This window comes from Pocillopora damicornis, chromosome 1 (assembly GCF_964200805.1).
Source record: "Pocillopora damicornis chromosome 1, jaPocDami1.2, whole genome shotgun sequence".
Lineage (NCBI taxonomy): Eukaryota > Metazoa > Cnidaria > Anthozoa > Scleractinia > Pocilloporidae > Pocillopora > Pocillopora damicornis.
The window spans coordinates 29,007,038-29,032,802 of NC_142670.1; the positions used below are offsets into that span (position 1 = coordinate 29,007,038).

Here is a 25,765-nt window from a genome sequence, read left to right on the forward strand (position 1 = left end):
TATTTTCACGTATTTTTAACTCATCAGTTACAAACCGTTTCATTTCATGGTGGAATAGTTTTCCTTTTGCAAGGAATCTTCCTGAACGGTACTTCAGTAAGATTAATAGTCAAGAACTTTAATTATTTCTTTTATAAAATTGTTTTGTTTTTGCTATTTTTGTTTTGAAGGTGTCAGTATGCAATTTGAGTTCGTCTTGCTCATGTAGAGAGTTTCCACGAATTCTTTCCAATTTTTTTTGCTAAAGAACGAGGAGTAAAGGAGTTGCAGAAAATGTACAAAAAATTCCGGGTCGGGAGAACTTTTCAAACGCTGGATTGAAGTATTTGCAGAAAATGCACCAAACGTCCGGATCGGAAGACATTCTGAGGCGTATTAGTATACATGCAGCAAATCAAGTTATTACTACTAAATGTTCACCTGCTTTTTTGTTTCACTGCATATACGTATGACAATGCCTTAAAGGTGATGTTGTTCGGTTTCTTTCTTGAGAGTTTAAGAAACTGTTATTTTACAGGTCAACAGCATGTAGAATACAGCCATACAACATTCTGTCCAGAAATATAAGCCTGAAATCAAGCGACCATTTCATCATTATTTTTGGGTTAACCTTTCTTGAGGCACAATCGGACCTGAGAGAGGAGGATGATTTTGGTTGGGAGTGCGATAGGGGTTATCATTTTCCAGCCATTTTCTTCCACTTGTTTCTCGTAATTTGAATCAGAGAAAGCTTAGAAATGAAGCCCTTTTCACAAGGAGTGCCAAGGTGACTATTTTAAAACAGTCTATAAATTCACTTTATTTACGTACTTGAATGAAATCGGGTGTTTGTTAAATTCGATGGTAACCCTTGCAGATAGCGTATGCAATGACATTTAAAGAAAAAAGGAATGAATTTGCTTCATCGTTTTACTGCAAATTCAGGCGTCGTTTACATGTTCGTATTTTGCATTCATTTGCACTGAAAACATTTGGCGATTATGGTGAGCAGGATGTTACGTGGAAAACTATTTGCTCTTATCAATTAAAAGTTCGACAAAACTAGTTCTTTCAGTCGCTCATATTGACCGTTCCACTAACAGACTGGATGATAATTTTGGATAGAGCTGACACAGGAAAATGGGGTCAAATAATTCACGTTGAATGAAAGACATTTGAATTTCTAATATGTATCATAATTTCTTTATTCGGTTGATATATTAACACATAAAACCCTAGAATAAGCAAAGTGTACAACCAAGATTTCATTGTGGAATCTTCCCATCTAAGCTAACTTAACATAGAATCTTTTTAGCTTGATTACGACAGTACTTCGGTGATCAATTACAACACTAATTCGTGTGTTAAAACATTTATATTGTAATCACACTATTCAATTGTTGGCACGGTCCTAAATATTTTTTACACCATCCCAGGAGGATGGAGTTTCGATATATTTTAGATCGTTCTAAGCCTCGTCCAATATGTTTCTAATTTCTAATTATCAGTTGTACCAACATAGATCCAAGAACATATTCTGTAGCTAATCGTATTTACAACACAGCATATTCATCTGCTATAAGCGTACAAAGGTATCTACTTCCGCACTCTGTTAATCCTTTGACCCCTTGGAGTGATCAGCATCTAATTTCTCCTTACAACATCACCCCTGAATCACTCAGTAAGGTGACGAGAATTAAGAAAATAATCATCAAGTACAGAAGCTCCTGCTTGTTAAACAAATTCCCCTTGCCAGCACCTTAGAACTTTATACAGAACAACAAGGAGAATATGCATACTGATGTTATGGTGTAAAGTGTTAAACTCAACTCCTGCTTCGGGATCAAAATACAGCTCACTTCCCTAGCTCTCTTTCGTCACTGTCTTACCTAGCGCACGTACCTACTTTCTTGGACATAAATTAAAAGGTATCTGGGTCATCCTTTCTTCATTTCAAGACATATCCTTCATTGCATTGAGGGATGGGGGTTTCCTCTTTTTTAACCTTTATATTCCAAAGTCCTCCGTAGGTAGACTATACCAAAGGGGCAAAAAGACCTAACTGAACCTTCTGAGGCGAGTAAAATTTCAAAAAAAAAAAAATAATGATAAGTCCAACCACAAATATACAGAGCGGTTGCTACTAAAGGTAAACTACTCTTAGCTGGCTTCGTTACCGTCTCAAAGTCAAGGAGTCAAACATAATAGTATTCACACTTCGGCTTCGCACTTGAGGAACACAATTTAAATGTACATTAATTCTGTTTCGCGCCGTTTTCAGCCAAACAGGAGCAAAACCAGAAATTACAAGGTTTTACAAGGAAATAGCCTTTTTAAAGGCCATTTGATAACCATATAAGGTTTTTTCTACATATCTGATGAAGTCTCTATGGTGTCCACGTTCACGTATGGACGTTTCATTTCTCTAGCACTTTGCAATCCTGCAGTATGAATCAATGGGGCGTACATGCAATTAGCTGCGCTATCGTTACGATTGCTAGGGGAAATGTTAGTATAGTCAGTTCTTGCAACTTGCGTGGCACCTTCAAGTTCGCCATCGTTTCCCTCGCGTCTCAAGCTCATGTAAAGCCCGTTTGAATCAGTCCATGCCGATATAACATCATATGGGAAAACCTCATCGTTATCACGCGTGATAGTTTCGGTCCGTGACTCTGGTCTCGGCGACTCCATTTCCTCCACAGTTGCCATCTCAGTAGAGGTGCTCTGCACTGTCAATTTTCTGGATTTCCTTTTCTCAGTTATTAACTTTGTGATCTTTCTGTGGGTAAAACCCACAACAGAGCAGATTATGAGGAGAACGGACAAAACAGCAATGACGATGACCAAATTGGTTGACAAGGAGCGATCGGTACCGTGACCGACCTCTGATACTTCTTCAAAAGATAGAAAAAAATAATTAAACATTGAAAAAAAGGAAAATCTTAAAATCAAATTAATAACCAAATTATCATTATTAATTTAAGTTAGAGTATTTACTGTGCAGTTTAAAGTTTCCGAAATGAGGTCGTGTCGTGCCCACCGGTTAGCTTTGTGATTTTCTCAAACTTCATGATATCTATGCTATTTGGTCATCCGTATACTCTAAACAGGTGAAGGAAGGGGGGGGGGATGGGGGAAGGAGCACCTCCATACCTCCACTCTAGGGACTTTAGTCCGAGAAAAGGTTATTTGACGCATAAGTTTTACTAAATTTTTACACTAATTTTGAAATCGATTGTAGCTTAACTAGAATATGAAAGTATTTTGATGAAGATTTGAGAAAAATGAATCCTTCTCCTCACCTGGTTCTCCCATGGGGGAGATGACCAAGGATCTGGAAGTTTTTCCGGCTATGTTTGACACATGACATGTGTATTTGGTTTCATCGTCTTGCAAGGAAACTTTAACTGAGTCCTCTCCATTAATCAGCGGTTCATCATCTTTAAACCACGCGTACTTTAGCGGATGTCTGTTTGCCGTGTTGCAAAGCAGCAGAAGCTCTCTTTTCATCATTGCTTTGTCGTTTTGTTTAAGAATAATTCCTTTAACTTCAGTTATAACAGGATGCTCTGATTAAAAAGAATGAAAAGAAACATATTTCTAAGCTGCAAAGCGAGATTTCTTGTAACACTTTGGCGGTCAATCTGATGGACAGGTAAGGTGCATTTTACTGCGTGGGCCAAATTCTTGGAAAATTTTTGCATTCTTTTGGACACCGGCAAAGCGCTCTTGGCAGCTGAATGTACACATTTATGGGAGCCATTCAGTGCTAATGTAAGAGCCGTTAGTGTTTGTTATGTCTTTATATTTTTTTTTTAGCTTCCTTGTTATCTATTTTTTTCGCCTTCCTTTTTCACTGCATATTGCCAAGATTTTTTAATGTTTGCTTGTTTGCGTCTCGATTTCGTGGTGTTCAATTCGTTTTATTGTTTCATGTTGTTGATGACCTTTTAAAGCATAATGGTAATAGTGGAGTGATGAAAGAAGCGATAAGCCAGAAAAGAACTTTTGAGTTGCCATCTAAGATAATAACCGTAGATGTCTAAAGCAAAGAAAGTCCTTTCACGCTGAAAAAGATCCTTCCTCTCTGACTATACAAGGTTCACACAATGAAAAAAAAAGTAACATGTTAGAAAGGAAAAGTATATCGCCAAACTATTTCAGAAACCTTGCTTACATATGCATATTAAATGACCCTTTAGACCGATTAACCTTCATGGACTTACCAACAACCAGGACTTTCATGGACACTCTCAGACCATTATCCACCTGACAATGGTAGGTACCTTCATCCTTTGAGGAAACGCTGTGAATGGTTAGTTCTTGGCCACTGACGTTTAGGGGTACATTGCTTTTGTCTCTGTACCACTGGACGGTCTGGTGCGGCTGACCACACCGAAGTGTGACAGGGTGACCAGCAATCACTTCGTTGTTCTTTGCTGGGGTGTAAATGACCGGAACATCTGGAGAATGTATCGAAATTTATGATGTCAACTACAATTTCAGCCAACAGCTGGGAGGGGTACCATTTGTCAGTGACACAATGTGCAAAATTCTGAAGGTGCAGTAGATTCACTGACGTAAGACGGCACTCTGTGCACATAGTTTAACCGAGCTTACAACATACGGGAGGCTTGTCATCGTAGAACTGCATTGAAACAGCAACCTCCCTCCCTCCCCCAAAGTTTTTCACTTTCGTCAACAGTTCTTACGTTTTCAATGTTTCTCTTTAATCTTAGACTGTTGGGTTTAACGCATCGTAACGCACAAATTTGCATAGACTTCTTTGACGCGACTTACTTTCATTCGTCTTGAACGATGCATACTGTGAACTCGACCCATTCCCCGCGGCATTCTCGGCTTGTACTCGCACTTTATATTGTGTGTTGCTCAGGAGACGTGTGAAAATGACTGATTGTTTTCCGTATGATGATTGCCGTTTGATAACATTCCCGGATGCAATAGACAATTCCACATAATGATTTGTTACGTTGCTACCAGGAAAAGGCAAATTCCATCCCACACGGACAGCAGAAGAGTTGATATATTCGATGGAAACGCCTTTAGGGACACCTGGCAATACTGTAAATATAGCAAACGAAAATAAAATGAACTGACCTCAAACACTGGTACGAGTCAGGCTTGCGTACAAGTAACATGAATCCATTGGCTGGTGTACAGAGTTTTGACACCAAGCAAAGATCTTAGGAAAAGATGAAAATGTTTCCTTCCCCCCCCCCCCCCCCCCGCACTTCACACTTTTCTTTAGAGTCGCTGATAAATGTATGAGCATGGCATATCCGTTTAAAAAAAGTCTGACTGAAGAATGATTGACACTCTATGATTAATGCTAATTGTTCTGGATTAAAGGCTCATTTTCACCCTTGATGCAACGCGCGCCTCAACCCAATTTCCAGTAACACGAAATTCCCAGATTACTGAAAACCTTCTAAAATCGTCTTTCTCAAGAGCCATCCAGGACATATAGTCAACTGTTTTACAGTACATACATTCGCCGTTCGTCATTTTACAGTTTCCTCACAGTATTTTGAATTTTGTCTGGTAGAATCCCAGGAAAATTTATTTTAAATGTCACGCTTGGACAGATCTCTTCGTACTCTGTGAATAGAGTCGGCGAAAAGGACAACGTTCGCATTTTTTCACTTTCTGGAAGCACTTGATGATTCTAGATAAAGATGAAATATCTTCCAATAGAAATTGGATTTTTCAAAGAGAAATATAGAAAAATATCAGACTGCCGGAGGTTTAGTTATTCGAAGACCGTGTCCGGTAGTGTCCGCTGGAAATCTTAGAGTGTCACGCTTGGATCTCTTCGTACTCTGTGTACAGGGTTGGCGAAACGGACAACGTTTGAATTTTTTCACTTTCTAGCCGTGCTTGAGGATTGTAAATGAAGGTAGAATATTTTCCAAGGAAAAATTGGCATATTTCAAAGAGAAATGTAGAGTTATTTGAGGACCGTGTCCAGCCGTGTCATTGAAAAGTTTCTAAGTGTCAAGCGCTTGGATGGCTTCGTACTCTGTACACAGGGTTAGCGAGAAATATCAAGTTCAAAATTTAAGGCTGCCTGGAAGCACTTGAGGATTGTAAATAAAGGTAGAACATTTTCGTTTAAATATTTTTTGGATTTCGAAGAAAAATATAGAAAATATCGGACTGCTGGAAGTTTAATTATTTTAAGACCATGTCCGGCTGCCAAACGTTTAATCACTTTATTGCAGGAACGTCAGCGACACTGATGGTTTACGTTTCAATTTTTATTTGCTGCTTTGCATTCTCAACAACCTCAGCCACCCTTTCGAGCGCAAGCTCCTCTCCACGAGCAGGAAACTTCAACTGACCCTTGGTCCTATTTAACAAGGATGGCAAACATCAATAAAAAAAAATTGATGTATGAATGAAAACGTGGTAGATCAACATTTTCACCTTCCTCAGAATGCTCGCATGGATTTTCGTGTTCCTCTCTAGCAACAACCGATCCATAAGCATTTACTTCCTCAGAATATACTAAATCAATGGATTCATCTGATTCCACACCGGATTAAGACGTCTAGTACTGTTTTAAACAGAATTATTTTGACAAGCTCACCAAACTCATCGGAGAAAACGCACAAGCTATTTTGAGACAACGTGACTAGGTAAAAATGACTGACCAATCAGAGGCACTATTTAAACAAAAGCGTTGGTTTCAAACAAAAACAAACGACCGTGTTGCATCAAGGTTGGAAATGGGCCTTTAAACTACGATGGTGCAACTGTTGGCAAGCAATTTCAACAATCTGAAGATCATAAAAAACTTGTTGCGTTATTAAAATGCCAATGCTTACAGGAAAAAAGGCAACAACTTCCCTCTTCTCTCCCTTTCTGAAATATGTTTTACGAGTAAAATACCACATGAAACAGCATGGTACGAGGAAAAGTTCTTTGTTTGATTTGTAAACAAAAGTTTGGGAGATACATGCAGTAACAGAACAGGTGTTATGTAAAACTTGATCGATGGACAACACAGTGGACCTTACCGACGCAAGTATACCTCACTGTGGAACTTATTAAGTTAACTGCAGATAGCACTTGATTGAAGCACATGAGCTATGAGGGACCAATCAATATTTACCATCCACTGCTAGGAAGTGGGGGTGTGGGAACGGGGAGGGGGGAGGGGGGAGGGGAATTCTGTTGTTGCCAGCAGAGTAAAAGAGGGGGCTTAAGAAAGTTGTCTGCCAATCAACTGCCAATAAGGGAGGCATCATTCGAAAAATACTAAGCCTCATGAAGGCATCAGATGATTTTATCGCGACTTAAATCCTCCCCCACCCCACCCCCCTCTTACACAGCGCAAGAAAAAATGCTTCGATCTATACACCCAGCGAAAAAAGGATGAAAACTCTTACCTCGTTCACATATAAAGGTATATTTTTCAGCACAAGCAGGCTTGGATAATTTTCCTTTTCTTACATCTAATCCAGTGCACCTGCTTATCCTACCCTGTTGGTATTGGTGCCTTGAAAAACTGTGGGTGAGGTGATTCCCCAAAGGGGATCCAACCCAAACGGTGAAAGGATTAGGGAGGGGTGGCACAGATGGGAAGGATCGCCTGGATAGAACACTCATAAAGCGCAGAGTATCATCATCTGAATCGCGTGAGACTCTAGCCAGCTGTGCAGAGGAGTCAGTGCAGTAAGAGGATGCTCCTCCCCACTCACGTTCCACGGCATGGGAGGAGTGCATGAAACACGAGTTCTTGTAGAAACTCCAGCCGTGGGCACAAGATAGTTTTCCTGGCTCTTTTGAAAGAAGATGACAGACTTACTGTGAAACTTAGTAAACTATGAAATCGGATGTTATTACGTTCCAAGGGAAAAGCCAATTAGGCGCGACAAGCGACAGCGGTAATTAGTTTGTGGTTTTGAAGCTTCCACGCTTTATCTTGATTGGTCAGTAAGCAACTGACTTGTCATTATCGAGACAAAGCGGTTCACAGTTTTCTGAGTCACACAATAACGACCTAGTCTCTGGACTGTCAAGCGACACTCCGGTCAAGAGGTGGAGCGTTGCGTGACTTCCACGAGCCTTGTCCCATTCAACCCTCACAGAGTTCGCAAAAATCCCCCGTGCCAATGAGAACAGCACCACAGTTCCTTTAAAAACTTACCCCCACCAAATATTGGGTGTCCTTTTTTGTTCTTATATCATATAACTGAGGCCTTGTCAGGTGTAATCAGGATACGTAATATCTGGGTAAAACATTAACGGGATACGGGATACTTGAGGGAAAATTAACGGGATACAGGATATTTAAAATAGAGATTCCGAGATAACTGAACTGGAACTGAGGAAATTTATGCCAAAAATTAATTAGACACGGAGTACTCAGACACCCCCCTCTCCCCCCCCCCTTCTCATAGCTCTATAGAAACTTAATTGACTCAACGGATCAAAATGACACAACTTGTTAGATCTGCATTCAAAACGATTTCAGTAACTTACCTATAACATTGACGAAAATGTGGTACGATATTCCCCAAATTCCCCATTCTGCAGCAGAGCAAAAATAAAACCCCGTGTCGTTAATAGCTGCATTCCTAATTGTAAAGGTTGGCCCTTTTTTCACGAGATTTTCGTTGACCTTATCACTCCGACTTATCCAGTGCCAGTAAACTAGGTTTTTAGGACTATCTCTTGGTTGACATGACAACGTCAGACTTTGATTGGCATAAATAGTGATCTCTCGAGAAACATCTGTCATTAAACCTGAAAAGAGAAGTCGTTTTAAGAAATGTTCACAATAACATCGCAAAAAAAGAAAGAAAGGGAAAATAGTTTGATAATCAAATATTTCAAATTTATGGAAAAGTATTATTTAGCATATGCGCATCTACGGATGATTCTCTGTTCCCTGAGCTCAAGTTGAACTTGAACTGGAATTTTGACAATTGGTATTCATAGAGGGAGAAAAAACCTCATAGCCAAACCCATACGCATCTGAAGCCAACTCCCAGGTTGAACCTAGTACCCTGCCCACGGCACAATTCAAGAATTATAAACCAGGCTCCTATGAAACTCAAATACCTTTGCATTGATGTAACTTTCGTATCCCGCCCCCCACCCCCTCCGATCGCTGATGACTTGCCTCTTTCATCATTCGCTGTAATGACTGATTTCCGGTTCAAAATTGAAGAACTCTGACATCGCGAGTCAGTGGTTTTTGATGAATGTTCAAATACAAAGCTCTCTATAACAAAAAATATGTCATGAGCAGCGCGCCGTAAATGTTTTCCTCATTGCAATTGACCTCCGACCATGCAGACCGCCGAAGAGAACCGCAAATCATTCAAACTCACGAAACTGGGCACAAGAGATCAAAAAAAACTCTTCGTTTTGACGATATTGTTATTTTCATATATTAGCCATTTTACTCAGTAGGCGGTCTTCCTTGCGGTATATTCTGATTTCGTTTCGCTGGATAACACCGAAAAACTCCATGGGTTCCCTATACACTGTTTATATAATTACTGTTGTATTTTTTATGAAAACTCTATTCCCATTGCAGTTCCCCAAGGGAATTGTTTGCGGCCTTCGTACTGATCATTTCGGGTTAGGGATAGTGTGTGCAAAAATGTTTTCTGAAACAACTGATATATTGTCGATTGTCTTGCCCCCTTTTTAAGTTACAAAAAAAAAAAAAAAAACACCGGACGTCTTTGTAATTAAACATCGTGGTCAAGTGCCAAAAAGGAAATGAAACCCGGTGAAAAAAGCAAATCGTCATCGCCAATATGGCAGATTGCCATGTTTGTTTAGATGGACAGAGCAGAACTTTGTGATTTCAAAAGATGCCATTGACAATACGTGCTTGGACGCTGTCAGAAGGCAGGACTAAAATCTTCAGTCAGGAACCATTTCAAAGTGTTTACAAAATCGTCCTTGCTATAGGTTTAAAGATATGTCCCAGACAAGCGTGGAAATTCTTGACAACATAGCAAAACACAACCACACTAAAGGATGAAGATGATAGTGATCATGACAGTAATGACAACCACTTAAACAGTTGTGAAAATTGCTTGTGCAGTTGCTGAACTCATGACATCTGCGATAAAAGTGCAGTGCTTCACTAAATGAGCTAACAAGTCAACTGGGAGCTTTTTTTTTTTCGGTTCGTAAAACAACCGTGATTCATTAACCCAAGAGTGATCAGCATCTAATTTCTTCTAACAATATCCCCACTGAATCAAACATTAATGTCATAAGAGTAAAGGAAATGATCACCAACTGAAGAAGCTCTTGATTGCTAAACAAATTCTCCTTGACAGCAGCTTAGTAAATGTACAGAGAACAGTATGGAGAATATGCATACTGATGTAAAGGGTTAAAAGATTTTGATTCACATTTTCCTTCTTTCGACTTATGAGCGGATGAATCACAAAACAGCCTCAACTATTTTCTTCTCGAAAAGCTCTTTGCAAGAGCTCCTAAAAGTTGCCTGCGTTAGAGATGTCGAATCAGTTCTTTTAATTGCTAGCTTTGCAGCATAGAGTCATAGCTCATATACCTATCAGCGAACTTTTTATAAAGACAAAAATGTCTATTAAAATACGTGTGACAATGCTGTGCGTTTCCACGCCCACAATTATTCCTTATGCGCAAGAAGGATACCAGTCATTTGCTTGGCAAACTCAATCTTGCAACACTCCCCCGCATAAATTCCTACATTCATTCCAGAGTTAACGTGTTTGTACTTTTTTTCCCTTCCGCTTTAAATATGTTGAAGCTAAAGCCCTTGTAACGTTGCATTACAGACGGTTTTAAAGGATCATAAAGCGTGTTAAGCATCTTATAATAATTACCTTTTGAGATCGTGAAACCAATCAGGAGTACTAAGAAGGGTATTAAGGCACCCATTCTGCAGATCACAGCCAGTATCCGAGGGATTGGAAGGTATACACGCTTTGAGTTGTTATCTCACTCTGTGATGACTAAGAACTAAAAATATGAGACTATGATTCGGCCAAAATCAGCTTGGTAAGGGAAATCCTGAGCGGAAGTGGCTGCAACACTCTGAAAAAGAAATGCAGAATTGCACGAAAAATCTTTCAGCGGGATTTAGTGTTCGTCGGAAATGAGGTTTCCCAAAGAAAACCTCATTAAGATGCTCAAGTCGGTGAACTTGTATTGAATGTGTAGCGATTTGGCAAAGTTCATTATATAGTTTTATTTGCGACTTCCGCTGTTATCGATACCTCGTCAAATAATACTCCGGAAATTGTAATAAACGAACAGCCTGACAAACATCTGGTCGATGAAAGCACCGGGAGTCTCTGTGACGTTTCAACAGGTCATTCCGTGAGAGTTAGCTACGAGCAGTAAGATTAAGATTAAGACCTTGACAACGGTTGGAAGTTGCGAAAATGGTCGGAATTCAAAATCAACCATTAGCAAGAAAATTTAAGCTTGTGGCTTATGGTCAGTTACTTCAAATCCAAGACAGCTCCAGACCATAACGTCAGCTTACCTCAGGACTTCATATCAGTCAAGAGGCCGGAAAGCGCCCAGCTTGCGTCATCGACAAAGCGTAAGAATGGCTTCTTGTTCCAGGCAAAAGCATATTAAAATGTCAACTAATGTGTTTTCATGATCTCTGATTACAAACACACAGTTAATGCGAAGGCTTTTTCAAAATTAATGGGAAGTTAAACTGTTTAAACAGGATCTGATTGGTAATTTTTTCAGACCTTGCACAAAATGATTGAACAAACGAAAAATAGGCAACTTAATGTAAATGGCTTATGTTAATCACCCGTTATAATTTGGCATAAAGAGATAATTCACTCATGCACTCAACAAGATAATTTGGCTCAATGGAATCTCAGTTCCTTGTGCAATCAGTTTTATTACTACGTAACCCTTTAAATGCAACTGATTTCCTGATGATGCTCATGGCTAGAATCAGATGATTTTATAGACGTGGCTGTGATGTGGTATATTCGGACTGATGCGGCTTGTGTCATCGCAGCTTGAAAGAAACCTACTCCCCTTCAAATTTGATACAGAGACCGCGCTGAACTGAGCCAAACTAAAAATTACAACATTGGTACCCTAACCGTTTGGCGCGAGGCTAGAAATGGGTTAGTTGCTGATTGGCGCTCTCAATAAAAAGGATATTCTTGTACATAGCTTAAGATTTGAGCCATATCAACGCGCGAAAATGCAAAATATATCATCATGGAAATTAAGAGATTTCATCTCTGCGGTTTTCCCCGCGGAATATCGGTTCCCGGATCTGCAACAAATAAATTAAGTTCCCTTATTAAAAAAAAAATGTCTAGCCAGGTAAAACGCTACAACGTACGCTTAGTCTAATAAAAAAAATAGAAAAAAACATTAACAAATGGATAACGTCTTGCATACGTAAGAAAGGGATGAAATTTTTCCTTTCATGTTGTTATATAAGTGCTCTCGGGAAATAAAGATCTCCGTAGATTACATCAAATTTGGCGAACACTGCAGTTCAATATTTTTTATGTTGTGTTGATAATAGTGAAAAAATGTTTCGGTTTATTTGAGCCGCGAAAATTTGTTCCCGCAAAGCGCAGAAGTCCATCAATTCACAACACAAATTTTTTCCATAGATGGACATACAGTGATTCAGTCAGCAGATCAAATAGACCGCCTTGTCAACACAGGCCTCCACAGGCGGCCCAAGCTCTAGCTGTGAGTTAATCATATTGCGAAATAAGAGTTATGCTGAAATTATAAGAGAATGTTTAGGAATATTTTACGAGCGCTCTTAGGATTAAAAAAATACAGTCAAATTCTCAATAAAAATACCTCACCTAACTTCCACACGGCATCACTTGTTATCCGACCGCTTACTATGTTGAAAAGAATCTATTTTAGCAAGTTATCCATTTCTAGATTTACTACTTATAAGAGAAGCCCTACGAAATATGGTCGATTTACAACGATAAACACTTAGAAATATGAACATTTTACTCGTAAGACTTCGTCTTATAACAGGAATGACAGTGATGGCAAAGCAAGCTTAAAGCGGCAGAGAACGCCGGAAACTACAACGGACATACAAGACGTGCGTGAGATCTGTTGATTTCAGGTATAAATTGTTTATATTTCGAAATATTTATCGTTCTAAATCGGCTATATTTTGTTCCCCATATCATTTCTTAAAACGCTTCCTATCGAAACTTAACACCAAGTCACACAACGCGTGACGCATCCACGAGTTTCTCGAGACGTGAGCTTGGGAGCTTGTGATGTCAACAGAAAATTTCAGTAATACCAGTAACCGCAGACAAATCGCAAACAAAATAATATCTGTATACAAAATAATAACTCTTAAATATCTTAACCAGATTAACAGTTTATTTCAATCATTTAATTAATTTCCCCTACCTACAGAATGAGTGCAGTAACGTGACTAGTGAAAAACGTGAGACTGAGTGGCGAAAGTAACTTATATGCCCGGAAAACGCCTTTCCGGTAAAGCTTCGTATTACTCAAATTCGAGTAAGCCCTATCCTTATCTTTCTAGGCCGACCAAATGGGTTGTAGGAACCAGATGCTTTTTTAAGAGCTTCGAAAACAATTTTAGATTATTTAAAGTTGCCAACGCGTGTAAATTATCTCTCATGATAGACGACGGTGGGGGAGAGGGAAAAGGTGAGCGTACTTACCCCCCCCCCCTCGCTCAACAACAGTTAATTGACAACAAGTTAAGGTTAATGTTGGGTTAGGGGAGGGGAAGGTGGGCAGTTGCCCAGATACTTATATTGATCCGAGACCCGTTGGCCACCTAGCTTGAAGCCGGTCAGTGAAAGCCAGACATGTTTCCACACTGGGCAGTAAACACAAAATTCAGAGAAGACTTTTCTTTTAAGAAAATCTTTTCACTCATGCGCTTGCTTAGTAACGACCGCCTTGATTGGGGCATGGAAGTTACGACTGTTCGGTTTTGTTTCACCTTATTCAAGGTTAATGATATGAAATGTTAGGCTAGAGAAGGCTGCACGACAGATGGACTGATCACTATCATAGAAGCCGAAACTATTGATGATATAATGCAATCTATCCTCCCATGACGTCAAATGCGATTTTTGTGACTGGGAGTCAGGTGGCACGTCTTCAGATCAAAGATAGGAAAAACCACGGCTGACCCCTAAAGCTAAAGAGGTGTCTTGTTTTGTCTTGAAGCCGGACGACTGTTTTATGAGAACAATTTTCAAGGCAAGTGGAAACAATCAAAACTGCCCCACTATATCCTCTACATGCTACGTGCAGAAAGACCGGAAATGTGTTTTATTTTTCAGACCAAAATAAACCTGACGATGAGTTTTCAAAATCGTGCCGCGGTCAATGGCTATACGAGTTGCAATTGAAAAGGGAAGTGACCCTAAGTAGGGTGTTTCCTGTTAAAGTTTTAATGTTATTGTTGTGACGCTGTTAAAGTGGCGGGGGCTTAGCGTTAGATCCAGATCAGTGAAGAGCTTGACAGCTCGCCAAAAGCAATAAACGATTCCCTCAAGGTTGTTTCAGAAAAATGTGGTCTTCGCTCGAGTGAAATTACAATATGATACATAGATAGGAGCAAAAAGCTTGTAGAGAGCACCACGTTTTGCTGAGAGTACCACGCTTTGCTAAAAGTACCGGGAGTCTTGATCTGTCCTCTTTCATTTCTCCTTTTTTATCTGACTGTGTTGTATGATCTACAAACCACTACTGCTATGTTTTTTGCTGAGTTCTAATAGCAAATGATTCCCCTCGAACAATCTCTCCCTCTCTCCTCTCCTTTCTATAACTAATAATTTCTATCTCTGGTGCGCGCTTCTGCATGCTTTATGCCTTCTGTCCGTTGGCTCGAGGCACGCCAACCAAGAGTCCTTAAGAGATAAAACACCACTAATCAGTACAGTTAGCCAACTTGCTAAGACTTTCACGAGTCTTATAAATGAATAACACCGTATTGAATCCTTCTTATCAAACAATCAAAAGTTAGAACAAGCGAAGATTATTAAAGGTCAAGTACAAGATCAGTAGTGAACCAAGTCAGCATGTCCATTAATGGAATTTATTGCGGGATAAAAACTAAATAATGTAAGCGTCGCACCCGCTAAGAGCTGAAAGCTTAAATCGTAAAGCTCATCAAAACCGAAGCAAAGAAACTCCTTGAGAGGGTTAAGCCCTGAACGAACACGGACGTGATAGATGAGGGAGAGGGGGAGTGGGGGAGTGGGGGACCTTAAACCAATAGAGACACTTCATAAAACATCTCTATTAGTCGTATTTCATATCATTACGAAAAGAGAATTTTATGTGGGATTAGCGTGCATCGTTCTTCTAAGGGTGTTAGTCACTTCCGGTTTTCCTTCCTCCAATGAAGCTTTAATGAAAGGACAAAAAGAACCACTACAAAATCTGTTTGAAATGAGTTTTAAATCGTACTCTTGATTTTAGAACTTCACTCAACACCGACGTTTTGGCAAAGTGACGACCATTGTTTTCCAGTTTCCAGTAAAGCTTGTACTTACGGTACGGCGGCGTTTACCGCAGACGAGAAACCGTGTTAGTCAGTCTTCTTCGAAATCTTCGTTTTATGTAACGCAGTTCGCCTTCTCAGGGCTGAACCGTACTCGTAACTTCCATTTCTTCTCTACTAGTTGACTACGATTTATCACAGCTCACGGTAGAGCTTGCTGAATTGAGGTATACATCGCACATTATTTCGAGAGTATTTCAACGCTGACTGATACAAAATTACAAGAGATGTGAGAGATTTGTAAGTGTCAACTGAGAGTTTTCATAGTTTTCTACGTTATCACTCGCTAATTCGTTACCAGTCCACGGGACACTTTCAAGACAAAATAAGAGCACTTTACCGAGTTTTAAGGTTTCTGAAATTTTTCTTCTATCGGAATTGGTTTGTACACATAATAAGCTAAATATTTACACATACAAAAATTTTGTGTCATAGGCACTTTAAGTAGTGTTCATTACTGCGAAGATTGCTTCAAACTTTATGTCATAATCCACAGTTCACATGTACGATTTTCATATTTACAATCAAGAAAAAAATTCAGTCAAACTGAGGAAGTTTTTTTCTTAGACATGTTAGATTGACCATTTAAGAAATAATTTATCTAACGCTCCCTACGAACCTCCTAAACAATTACTAATAATAATAAATCTGAGTGCTATTACTATAGGCAATATTATGATTTCGAGTGCAATTTGGTGTTAATAAACACGAGTAAATCTTTCAATTTTTTTGAAAAAAACATCACAGAGAGTCAAGACTGACGTAAATTTTGACAGCGTGCACGCGCTATTTGCAATTTGCACTGTAACAACTTTGCACTCGTGATACAGCCAATCAGACGCGCGTAATTTTTTCTTGTATATTATAAAAATAGTATACTTATGAACCGAGAAATTAATAGATACACTTGCTTGCTAAATATTATTTACACCGTCACCTAACTTGTGGTGGATGTTATTCCCTTAGTACAGAGAAAATATACGAGAATACGAGCTGAAAGCTTTGGGGGAGGGAGGGGGGGGGGGAGGAAATTAAACTTGTTCCTTATCTCGTACACTTCAAACGCGATCCAATTTCAATCGTCTATTTATCTCTTTTTACCAATGCATCGTCCACCTCAGCTTCATCATACAAGCGAGCAATGCAAGCGACTGAAAGAAAGTGAAAAGGAGACAAAAAAGATATAAGAGCAGCACCATGACACAATGATGTCAAACTTAGGTAGAGTGAATTGACCCTCTTATCCCTGGGGATTATACCAGCAGCGACAAAAAGTGTTTTTCTTCTAAAATAATGTGATACTTGTCCAATACGTTCAACCCTTCTGATACCAGCATAAGAGGCTCCCCAAGTTGCGATACAAAAAAGTATTTGAATCGTACCTCCTTTTGCGGTTGCCTCGCAGGAGTTCCATCTCCAGCCTGTCGTCAATGCTGAAAGGAATTTAAAAAAATTATCAATACATGGGAAACTGCTACCTACAAAATTTAGTGATATGGAGGCATGACTTGACTGGGCTTCCTGTGGCATAGAGAGAAGTGGCGAAAAGGGCTCAGACAATGTCAAGAATAACACATAGATCAAGATAATGCAAAGATGACACAAGAAGTTGTCATCAGTAGCCTTTTGCGCCTGGTTTTTGGTCGATTTTTTTATAACTATCAGCTCGACCAACGTAGACGTCTCAGTTAGGGGCGAAAGACGATTGCGCGTTGAGCAAATACCTTATTCATACCAGCAAAACATGCTTTGTTAAACTGGTTATTACTGAATGAAAATCATAAACAGAGAGCTGAAAAACTTAATTTTCCATAGGACTCAAGTACTTGCTAACTTGCTTTTCCAATGTGCTATATATTAACCATTTAACTCCCGGATCAAAGTCGTACTTCTCCTTACTGTCAACCATACAACTCTTATAATGTTAGTTCAGAGAATTTAGTATTGGATCAACTAACTATTACCATATTGATATTTTCTTTATTCTCGTCACTTATCTGGTTGGTATTGTATTGATATTCTAAGGAGAAATTCTGTCTTGGTCACTCATGGGAGTTAAAGGGTTAAGTAAAAAAATATTCGGTGAAGTAGTTTCTACGACGAAAAAAAAAACTAAATTGTGTTTGACAAAACAACTTTAAAACATGTTTAAGCTTTGGTGTGAGTGGAGTGTAAGAGAAGCATAACAGATTTAGGTAATTTTATGCACAACATTCTGGTTCCTTCCATACACTGTGTCGTAGCTTCTGTCAACTCGTAAAGCAATCGTCGCTACTTAAAGATACTAACTTATAATTAAGAACCAAGTTTCAACAGCTCACCTGCTGTTTTCGCTGCCATCTTTGTCACAAGGCAATTTTACTTGAAAAGCTCTAAAGCTAGTGCTGGAGTCGTGTAGCCCAACAGCTATGAGCCGCTCTTTACGACAAGCTGCTAAACAGGACCATTCTCCTTCCACAGGGAGGACACTGAGTAGGTCACCAGACTTGACATTAAAGAGTCTAAGGCACTTAGCATTCTTAACAAACGAACTCACAATAATTTCCTCATCACTGATAAACTGGAAGCCAAAAGGAATAGGCATGCATGTGATGCAAAAGAGTGTGATTCCCGAAACTGCATTAACGATCATCAAATCCTCTCCAAACCATTGCCTTTGCAAAATGACAAGACTTTCATCTGGAGAAAATAGCCCACACAAAATGCTCATGTCCTTTTCCCAAAAAACAGTTTTATCATTCGACAACTGAACAGTTCGATCATCAGAGGTCATCACGTGGCATTTATCGTTGCATGCAATGCAGTGTTTTCCATGGGTAAACATTGTTGCTTCAATTTCACCTGAAACTGTATTTATGATGTTCAACTCAAACGTGTCTTTAGCACAAAGCACACGCTCTCCTGATACTGGGATAATATCTGCAATTTGGTGCAAATCGGGCCAGCGTCGAGTGCACTTAGACAACTGAAAATTCCATAGTTCAGGTGAGTCTTCATTTATTGCCAAAATTACACCATCTCTGACTGGTACAAGCCACGTTTGCTCTGCATTTTTCGGTAATCTCTTCTTTGCTCTGAGCTCTCCATTCTTTACATCCCAAGCCTTAACCCAAGGTACAGCGGCTTCATTAACGACGTATAAAGTCTCTCCATCCAAAGAAAACGCTACACCGCTGACTTGAGTTGAGGAAATACCTGCTGCGTCATTGGAATTATTGGTATTCCGCATTACAATGTCGGTAGATACCTCATACTCTCCAAGTAGAGTATTTTTATCTAACACAAACTCTGTCGATGGAACTGTACTATGTAATATCCAGGGTAGAGGATCTCCATGCAAAAAACCACTTTCGCTGGGTGAATCATATCCTTTGCTTAAATTTGTTGGACTTTCGACTAAAGAAAGGTTAGTTGAAAAGGTTTGGCTCATCTTCTTTACATTGACATCTAAGACATACTGTTTTGAAGAAATCAAGTCGGCTGTAGACTCGTGCAGGCAAATAAGGTGTCGATGATCGGGAGTGAACCGCATCATTCCGCATACTTCGGGGAGTTTTGTTTGCGTCAGTGTCTTAAAACTTTCCCTGACATCAACCAAATCAACAGAGCCACTTGAATAAGAAATTGCTAAAATCCTTCCATCGCGAGACCAAGCAAAGGACAACACATCTTCCTTTCTTGTTGTACGAGAGATCTCTAAACCAGACTCTAGACTCCACAAAGCGATGCATTTAGAGTTACGTGAACAGTCAGTTAGTATGGCGGTCTTGTCTGCCGAAACTGAGCAAACTTTAAACTCGCATTGACTTTTGGGGAAAAGTGCCATCAGATCTCCTTTATAGGAGTAAGCTTGACTGAGAACTCCCGGTAAGACAACTTCCTGGAAGGGATGAAAAACAACTGAGCGGTAAATTGATAACACTTGTGAACATGGCACCATTCTGTACGCACGTTTAAAATTCGGCCGAAATCGCTTGGTGACAATCACAGCACGATTCCATAGCAGTTTGCCAGTGTTCAAAGACCAAAATTGAAGCGTACCGTCCTTACATTCGCAAACCATGTAGTCTCGATGTGGTGAAACATCGAAACAGGCTACTGCAGACGACATTTCAAATTGGGCTTTTAATGTTGTCATCTGAGTGTCCCTATGCTTGGATACTATGCACGGTATCTTGGAATACTTGCTCGTCAAAAGGATTAACGCTTCAGAAGACAGTTCAGGCCCTCCCTCATTCAAGACAGTTTGGAAGATCACATGAGGTAGTTGCGTTATGTCAGCGATGAACTTTCTCAACAAAAACAATAGAGTGCTAAGCGCATTCTGAACATTTACATTCAACTCATTAAAACCCGATTGTTTCTGAACAAAATCGATGTCTTCTGACGCTGCTGTACTGTCTGCACAAAGCTTCAAATACACAAGTTGTAATTCTATGACATATTTATTTACAACTTCCTCCAGAAGACGTTTGTCAAAACAGTTTCCCACTTCCAACATGTGTTTAACACCATGCTGCAAGGCATACTTTGTGGTGCTGTTAAAAGCTTCGCTGTGGACATCTTTATGCTTAACATCGTCAAGTTGCTTGGCACAAAGATTAGAGAGAATACGATGGCCTTCCCTTTCTTCCACGGTGAAATCGTGCTGTCCATAGGAGGCCATGTCAGTTAACCAGTCCTTAACTGACTTGTGAAAGAAGTAAATACGGTCATCTCGAACAGGTAACAGAGATGAAATGCATGTGATTGCCTTCCTTACTTTCCGCCCATCAGCTAAAGAGTTTTTACCTGACAGGATCATTTCAGTGACGAAAGGTACTGGCAAAGGTTCTCTTGCAGACACGAGTGCGCTTAGGAAAGTTAAGAACTGCTCCTCTTTGACGTTCAGCTCCTTGGAGAGTTCATTTTCTAAACGTTGGAAGTACGTCTGGTAAACAGAGGAAATTCCAGAGGGTAAAGTACTGTCCATGCTGTCAGGAGTAAGGAGACGCACATTCTGACTTACAAACTCAGCCAGCAAATATGCATATAAAATAAGTCCTTCAGATTTTTGAACCAGTTCGGATATGACGATTTCTTGATAACCTTGTTGAATTAAACAACCGAGTTTTTTTTCAAATAACAACCGTATGTCCTTTAAACTTTCCTCATCGTCTGGCTTCAACTCAAGAGGTTGGAATTTCTTGAGACTGTCTGAAATGTTTATTTCTGGACGAGTTGTTACGAGAAATCGAATCCAACATGGAAGGTTGATAAAGTGTTCAGAGATAAGCTCAAGCAGCTCATTGCGTCCGCGGTATTCATTCTCATCCAATCCATCGATCACCATAAGAATGTTTTTGTCAGGAGCTTTTAGGCTTCTGAGAGGTACTTGAAACAGCAATTCAAACAGCTCTTTAACTTCCACGTTTTTAAGCTCGATTCCGAGATTCCTCGAAAGTGCATTAACAAGAGCTTTCTGGTACTCAGGAAGTGATTCTGACAACTGGCTTGCCAAGGACTGAAGCATCACTTTCGGATTCCTATGGCGTGCCTTATCATGCTGACAAAAATGGCTGCAAGACAATCTGCCGGTTTCTTGTAGCTTTTTGCAGAGAACTGCAGAAATGACCGATTTCCCCATTCCTGCATTTCCACTGATCACAGTTACACGATTTTGAGAGCTCCTATCGTCCAACCAATTCTCTACTTTTGTGAAAATGGACACACGAGTTCCTTCGAGATACCTTTCTGCGTGATATTTTACCTCTTCTTCTGAGTCAATTTTCGCGATTTTCGTAAGAATTTCATCCTCTTTGTGTTTTTTACCTTCCTCTGTCGTATTTTTCTCTCCATGCTCGATGTGTTTTAAGTCGGCAAGATGCTTTTCTTGATTTCGAAGGACTTTCTCAAGTTTGGATTTTGTTTCTTCAACTGCTTTATAATCTTCTTGATGTATCTGATGCAATTTATACATAACTTCCTGTGCGTCAATTTGAGTCTGATATACCTCTCTCAATCTGAAATTGCTATCCTCAAGTAACTTAAGGTTTTCTAACTGCTTCTTGCCTACCTCTTTCACGCATTGCTCTGATTTTGTTTGTGATTGAGAAATCTCGTCAAGTTTGATCTTACTTTCTGCTACTGCTCTGTGGTCTTTAATAGAAGTCTGAAGTAGTTCTTTGAGACATTGTCGCTGTTCTTCCATTCGTTTGTGTTCTTCACGCTGGAAATTGTGTATGTCGTGAAGTTTAAAGTTGCTATCTTCAAGTATCTGGTGACCCTTAAGCTGAGTCTGGCGAATATCTTCAATACTTTGTTGCACCCCAGTTTGCGAGTGATGGATGTCATTCAACCGTGACTTGATTTCCTCTTCACTTTCACACCATTCAAGTAACAGGTCAAGATACTCCTCCTCTCCACAATTTTCTGCCTTTAATCGATCGATTTCTCCCTGATTCAAACCAAGAGCAACAAGCACAACACTAATATCCTTCCAAAGAGAGGAGAAAGTGGGCGTGTCGATACTAGTGGTGGACAAGTGACCATACAGCTCATTCCGGAAGAGCTTCACTCGCACGAGGTTGGCTTCAAGAGAGGTGTCACCTGAAGAAGGCTTTGCATGCCATCCAAATGGGGGAGGGGATAGCCCGCATATGTTAGTTAAAAGAAGAAAGAGAAGAGTAATGTCAAAAGTTTTGGAATCTGGAGTCACTCCCCCGGGTGGGTATAATAGGTCCCACTGAGCAACGCGCAAGACCTTTTTCTTCAACAAATTACTCAAGATTGAATAGTTAGCACTAAGACCCGCAGAGAGATGCAAAGGAGGGTGATAAGTGTCAAAAACATTTCGTAAAACTGTTGTTCCACCATCAATGAGAAGTCTGCTTAGTTTGCCTCCATTTGTCGTCCTTTCAGAGCTGACCAGGGTTGAAGGTGCAGCAGCAGTAGCCATCTCCTCTTGTACTTCAGAGTCTGAATCCTGAGCAAAAAGCATAGTTCGGACAGAGAATGTTAAATTTAATTTTCTAGTTCCTAACAAACTCAATGAATTTATTTTGACCTGTACATGTCGCCAAGAGTTCATAATCTCTTGATGTTGCGAAATGATCTTGACTTGAGAACTATAGTAAAAGAAATTAATGTACGTGCTTAGGTCATATTTTTCAAGTAGGTAAGCATTCTGGGTTGTTCAAAGTATTGCTTTCGTTGTCGAGTAGCATTCACTGCTATTACACCAGACATTGTAATTTTTTCCATATCTCCTTGCAGAACAAATATAAGACAATTTGAGTTCTGTTCCCAAGGAACTCAATTTTTCAAATTTCTGAATTTCTGAATTTCTGGCACTCCTTCCCTGTGTAAGTCTCAAGTATATGTTTTTTTAAGTGCCAGCTATTGTTGTAGTTGTTTTGTCAGTGTTTAATTTTTTTCCTTCGGGATCTGAATTTGACCTGAAATATTATATTTATTATATGTAATTGCCCTTATTCAAACCGATATTTTATAATTATAAAATGGCACACCAAACAGAATAACAAATAAAAAAATTAAAAGTGAACGGTATTTTTAATGCAAGACAGCTGAATTAATAACACGAAATATGGAAATATATTGAGCTTTTCTAAATGTTTCTTTCACCCATGATCTCCTCTCAGTATTGTTATGTTTTGCCACGCTGTAAAAATTTGCCACGCTGTAAAAATTTCCCCCCAAGAATCATTCCCAACAAGTAGCTATGTAAAGTCTACACATTCAAAAATACCTTAAAAGTATCGATAAAAATCTTGAATTTGCGACTTGAAAGGCAAAAATTAAAAATTCGAAAAAGTATATACATTGCTGATCCTAGCAGTATGCAGGATGCTTGTGATATGAACTTCGTAATAGACCTCGCTCACCGTGGAGTTTCTGTGGCTCAGTGGTTAGAGCCGATTCCTCATGGGGACTCAGAATTTTTTCTTTATTCCACGCTTGTGACAAGACGAAAAACATCTTTCTCTATTATTTGTCATGTGCATGATAATGGATCTAGACACTAACACATTTTCTTCGTTTACCGGTTCCTTCCACGTCTACAGTGTCCGGAATTTCTCTACAATGGAACTCCAAAAAATGGATTGATGAGTTTAAAATTTTGTTTCTCTTCACTGAAGTAGAATTTAAACCAGAACGCTAACTTTTCTTCATCTCGAGATCGCGATTTTTTGTTAGAAAAAAGAAAAAATAGGAGGCGTAGGAGTTTTGGTGTTTCACAAAAAATACAAGCCGTTTTTCGTATTCAAAAAATATAAGCCGTTTTTCTTATTCAAAAAATACAAGCCTTGACTACCTTATTTACACTTAATTTCGTGGTATTGGTATTGATTATCGGAAACGATGACCCAAATCATTCCTACATCCGCTTCCTCAGTTTTGACCACGAACAAAAGTTGAGAAATATTAAAGCATAGTCCGTTGGTAAAACTTTGAAACATCATAAAGATCTTTAAAGCCAGAAACGTTCTCTTTCACAAATCATTTGCCATTCTTCAGTCCAGATGGCAAAGATAAAGGCAAAGTTTAGATGGCTCAGTTTTTGAAAGTCAGTGTGTACGCAATTTATTTTTCACATGGCGTGGCATAGCGTGACATAACGTGACATGGCGATACTAGCTTCAAATGAAAAGAGTAATGCTCTTCTCCTGCAAGTGACGTCACATAAAAACCACTCAAGCAACCAGACAAACAGCATTAAGTTTGTTCACAATCGATAGTTGTTGACAGACAGGAACTGAGGGGAATGATATCCCGATCTTCGCCGTATTTAGTGATTGAATTCTATTTACAGATGATGATGTATACGATCGACATAAAATCAGTTTTTCTTCTCCATCTGTTAACCCATGATTTTCGTCACGTAAAAACCACTCAAGCAACCAGACAAACAGCATTAAGTTTGTTCACAATCGATAGTTGTTGACAGACAAGAACTGAGGGGAATGATATCCCGATCTTCGCCGCATTTAGTAATTGAATTCTATTTACAGATGATGATGTATACGATTGACATAAAATCAGTTTTTCTTCTCCATCTGTTAACCCATGATTTTCGTTCAGGAATTGTAGTGCGCCTCGATATTAATTGTTGCTTCAAGACATCAATAGGCAACTTACATGATTGCCCTCACGCCTCTGGGGCTAGCAGTCTTTTAATTTTTTCCTACTGAGTCACAACTTCCTACCTACATTTTTATCTTACGTTTATTAAATTGGCTTATTAACCTATTTTAACCATAACCGTGCACTTGTCGATCATGATGAGCGTTAGTCAAGTTATATATCGCACTGTTCTTGATACAAATTTTAGCATTACCCGACGCATTTCAGAGGAAGTGTTGTCCTAAAATTACGAGATCAATTCCAAGCTTCACCTGACCATAACTAAACACTGTCTCTTTCAATTTGAAATTAAAAAGCAGCGGATGTAAATTAAGAACAGATGACTTGAAGAAATTCTCTTACTCGTCAAATGAAATCTCTCGCCTCGGACTTGTTCTTTGACGACCGGTAAACATCGCCGAAAGTCGAAGCCATCGTACTGATTTTACTTTAACTCGTATATAAAAAAACCGGCTTACAGGTCGATACAAGGTCTTTTTGGTTAATTTAAATATGCTGGGCAAGAGATGCATGCTCTCAACTGTAATCATGGCTTACGTACCTGATAATTGAGGAATAATTCTTAAGGATTGGCCATCCGAGAAAGAAGAAGATTAACTACACAGTTGAAAATATGTGTTGCCTATCGATTGGCTTTTGTGTATTCAGTAGTTTACGTTACTCCTCTGATTCCAGTGTACCATGCCGTTTCCCTCGGTTGTTATTCTATCTAAATAGTTAATGCAAATCTTACCGCCGATTAGTTACGTTGGAAAACGAGGAATGCCGGAATTCGAAACCGAAACCGGAATACTCAAAATGCGCGGAACTCCCAGGATGACCGAAAAAATGAAAAATATTGAAATTACTTAATGATTTAAAATATAAACTTTAATAAATAAATAGTTAATTAATTAAATAAAAAATATGGTAAAAATAAAAATACAAGGGAAAAAGACCAGTTCTTTATAAATAAAACAAAAGAGTGCAAAATTTCTCTCGATAAGATGAAGGGGACCATGTGACGTTACAAAAAATAACTACCTATGGCACTGTTCACTGGGATGTACGTAGTAGAATTACATGTAGCTAACA

At 39.3% G+C, this 25,765-nt stretch overlaps 2 protein-coding genes across 6 annotated transcripts; both read right to left on the reverse strand.

Annotated features, from left to right (window-relative positions):
• Nucleotides 1-1,153: 1,153 nt before the first annotated feature.
• On the reverse strand, nucleotides 1,154-11,197 carry LOC113680575 (cell adhesion molecule CEACAM5). 4 transcript variants are annotated; one of them, XM_089188690.1, is made up of 7 exons: nucleotides 10,845-11,182; nucleotides 8,488-8,751; nucleotides 7,392-7,784; nucleotides 4,780-5,061; nucleotides 4,206-4,442; nucleotides 3,282-3,548; nucleotides 1,154-2,873 (listed from the first exon to the last, which is right to left on the reverse strand). In XM_089188690.1, exons 1-7 carry the CDS (start codon nucleotides 10,897-10,899, stop codon nucleotides 2,347-2,349), a joined length of 2,025 nt encoding a protein of 674 aa, XP_089044816.1. In that variant the 5' UTR covers nucleotides 10,900-11,182; the 3' UTR covers nucleotides 1,154-2,346. The 4 variants fall into 4 exon arrangements, with proteins under 4 accessions (XP_089044816.1, XP_089044820.1, XP_089044840.1 ...); XM_089188694.1 differs by having other exon boundaries at nucleotides 1,154-2,870; nucleotides 10,845-11,179; XM_089188714.1 differs by lacking the exon at nucleotides 7,392-7,784 and having other exon boundaries at nucleotides 1,154-2,870; nucleotides 10,845-11,197.
• Nucleotides 11,198-15,891: 4,694 nt separating this feature from the next.
• On the reverse strand, nucleotides 15,892-25,607 carry LOC113680577 (uncharacterized). 2 transcript variants are annotated; one of them, XM_089188722.1, is made up of 4 exons: nucleotides 25,233-25,607; nucleotides 17,869-22,511; nucleotides 16,930-16,980; nucleotides 15,892-16,698 (listed from the first exon to the last, which is right to left on the reverse strand). In XM_089188722.1, the coding sequence occupies exons 2-4, from the start codon at nucleotides 22,482-22,484 to the stop codon at nucleotides 16,674-16,676; spliced, it is 4,692 nt and encodes a 1,563-aa protein (XP_089044848.1). In that variant the 5' UTR covers nucleotides 22,485-22,511; nucleotides 25,233-25,607; the 3' UTR covers nucleotides 15,892-16,673. The 2 variants fall into 2 exon arrangements, with proteins under 2 accessions (XP_089044848.1, XP_089044852.1); XM_089188726.1 differs by having other exon boundaries at nucleotides 23,431-25,607.
• Between the last annotated feature and the right edge of the window lie 158 nt (nucleotides 25,608-25,765).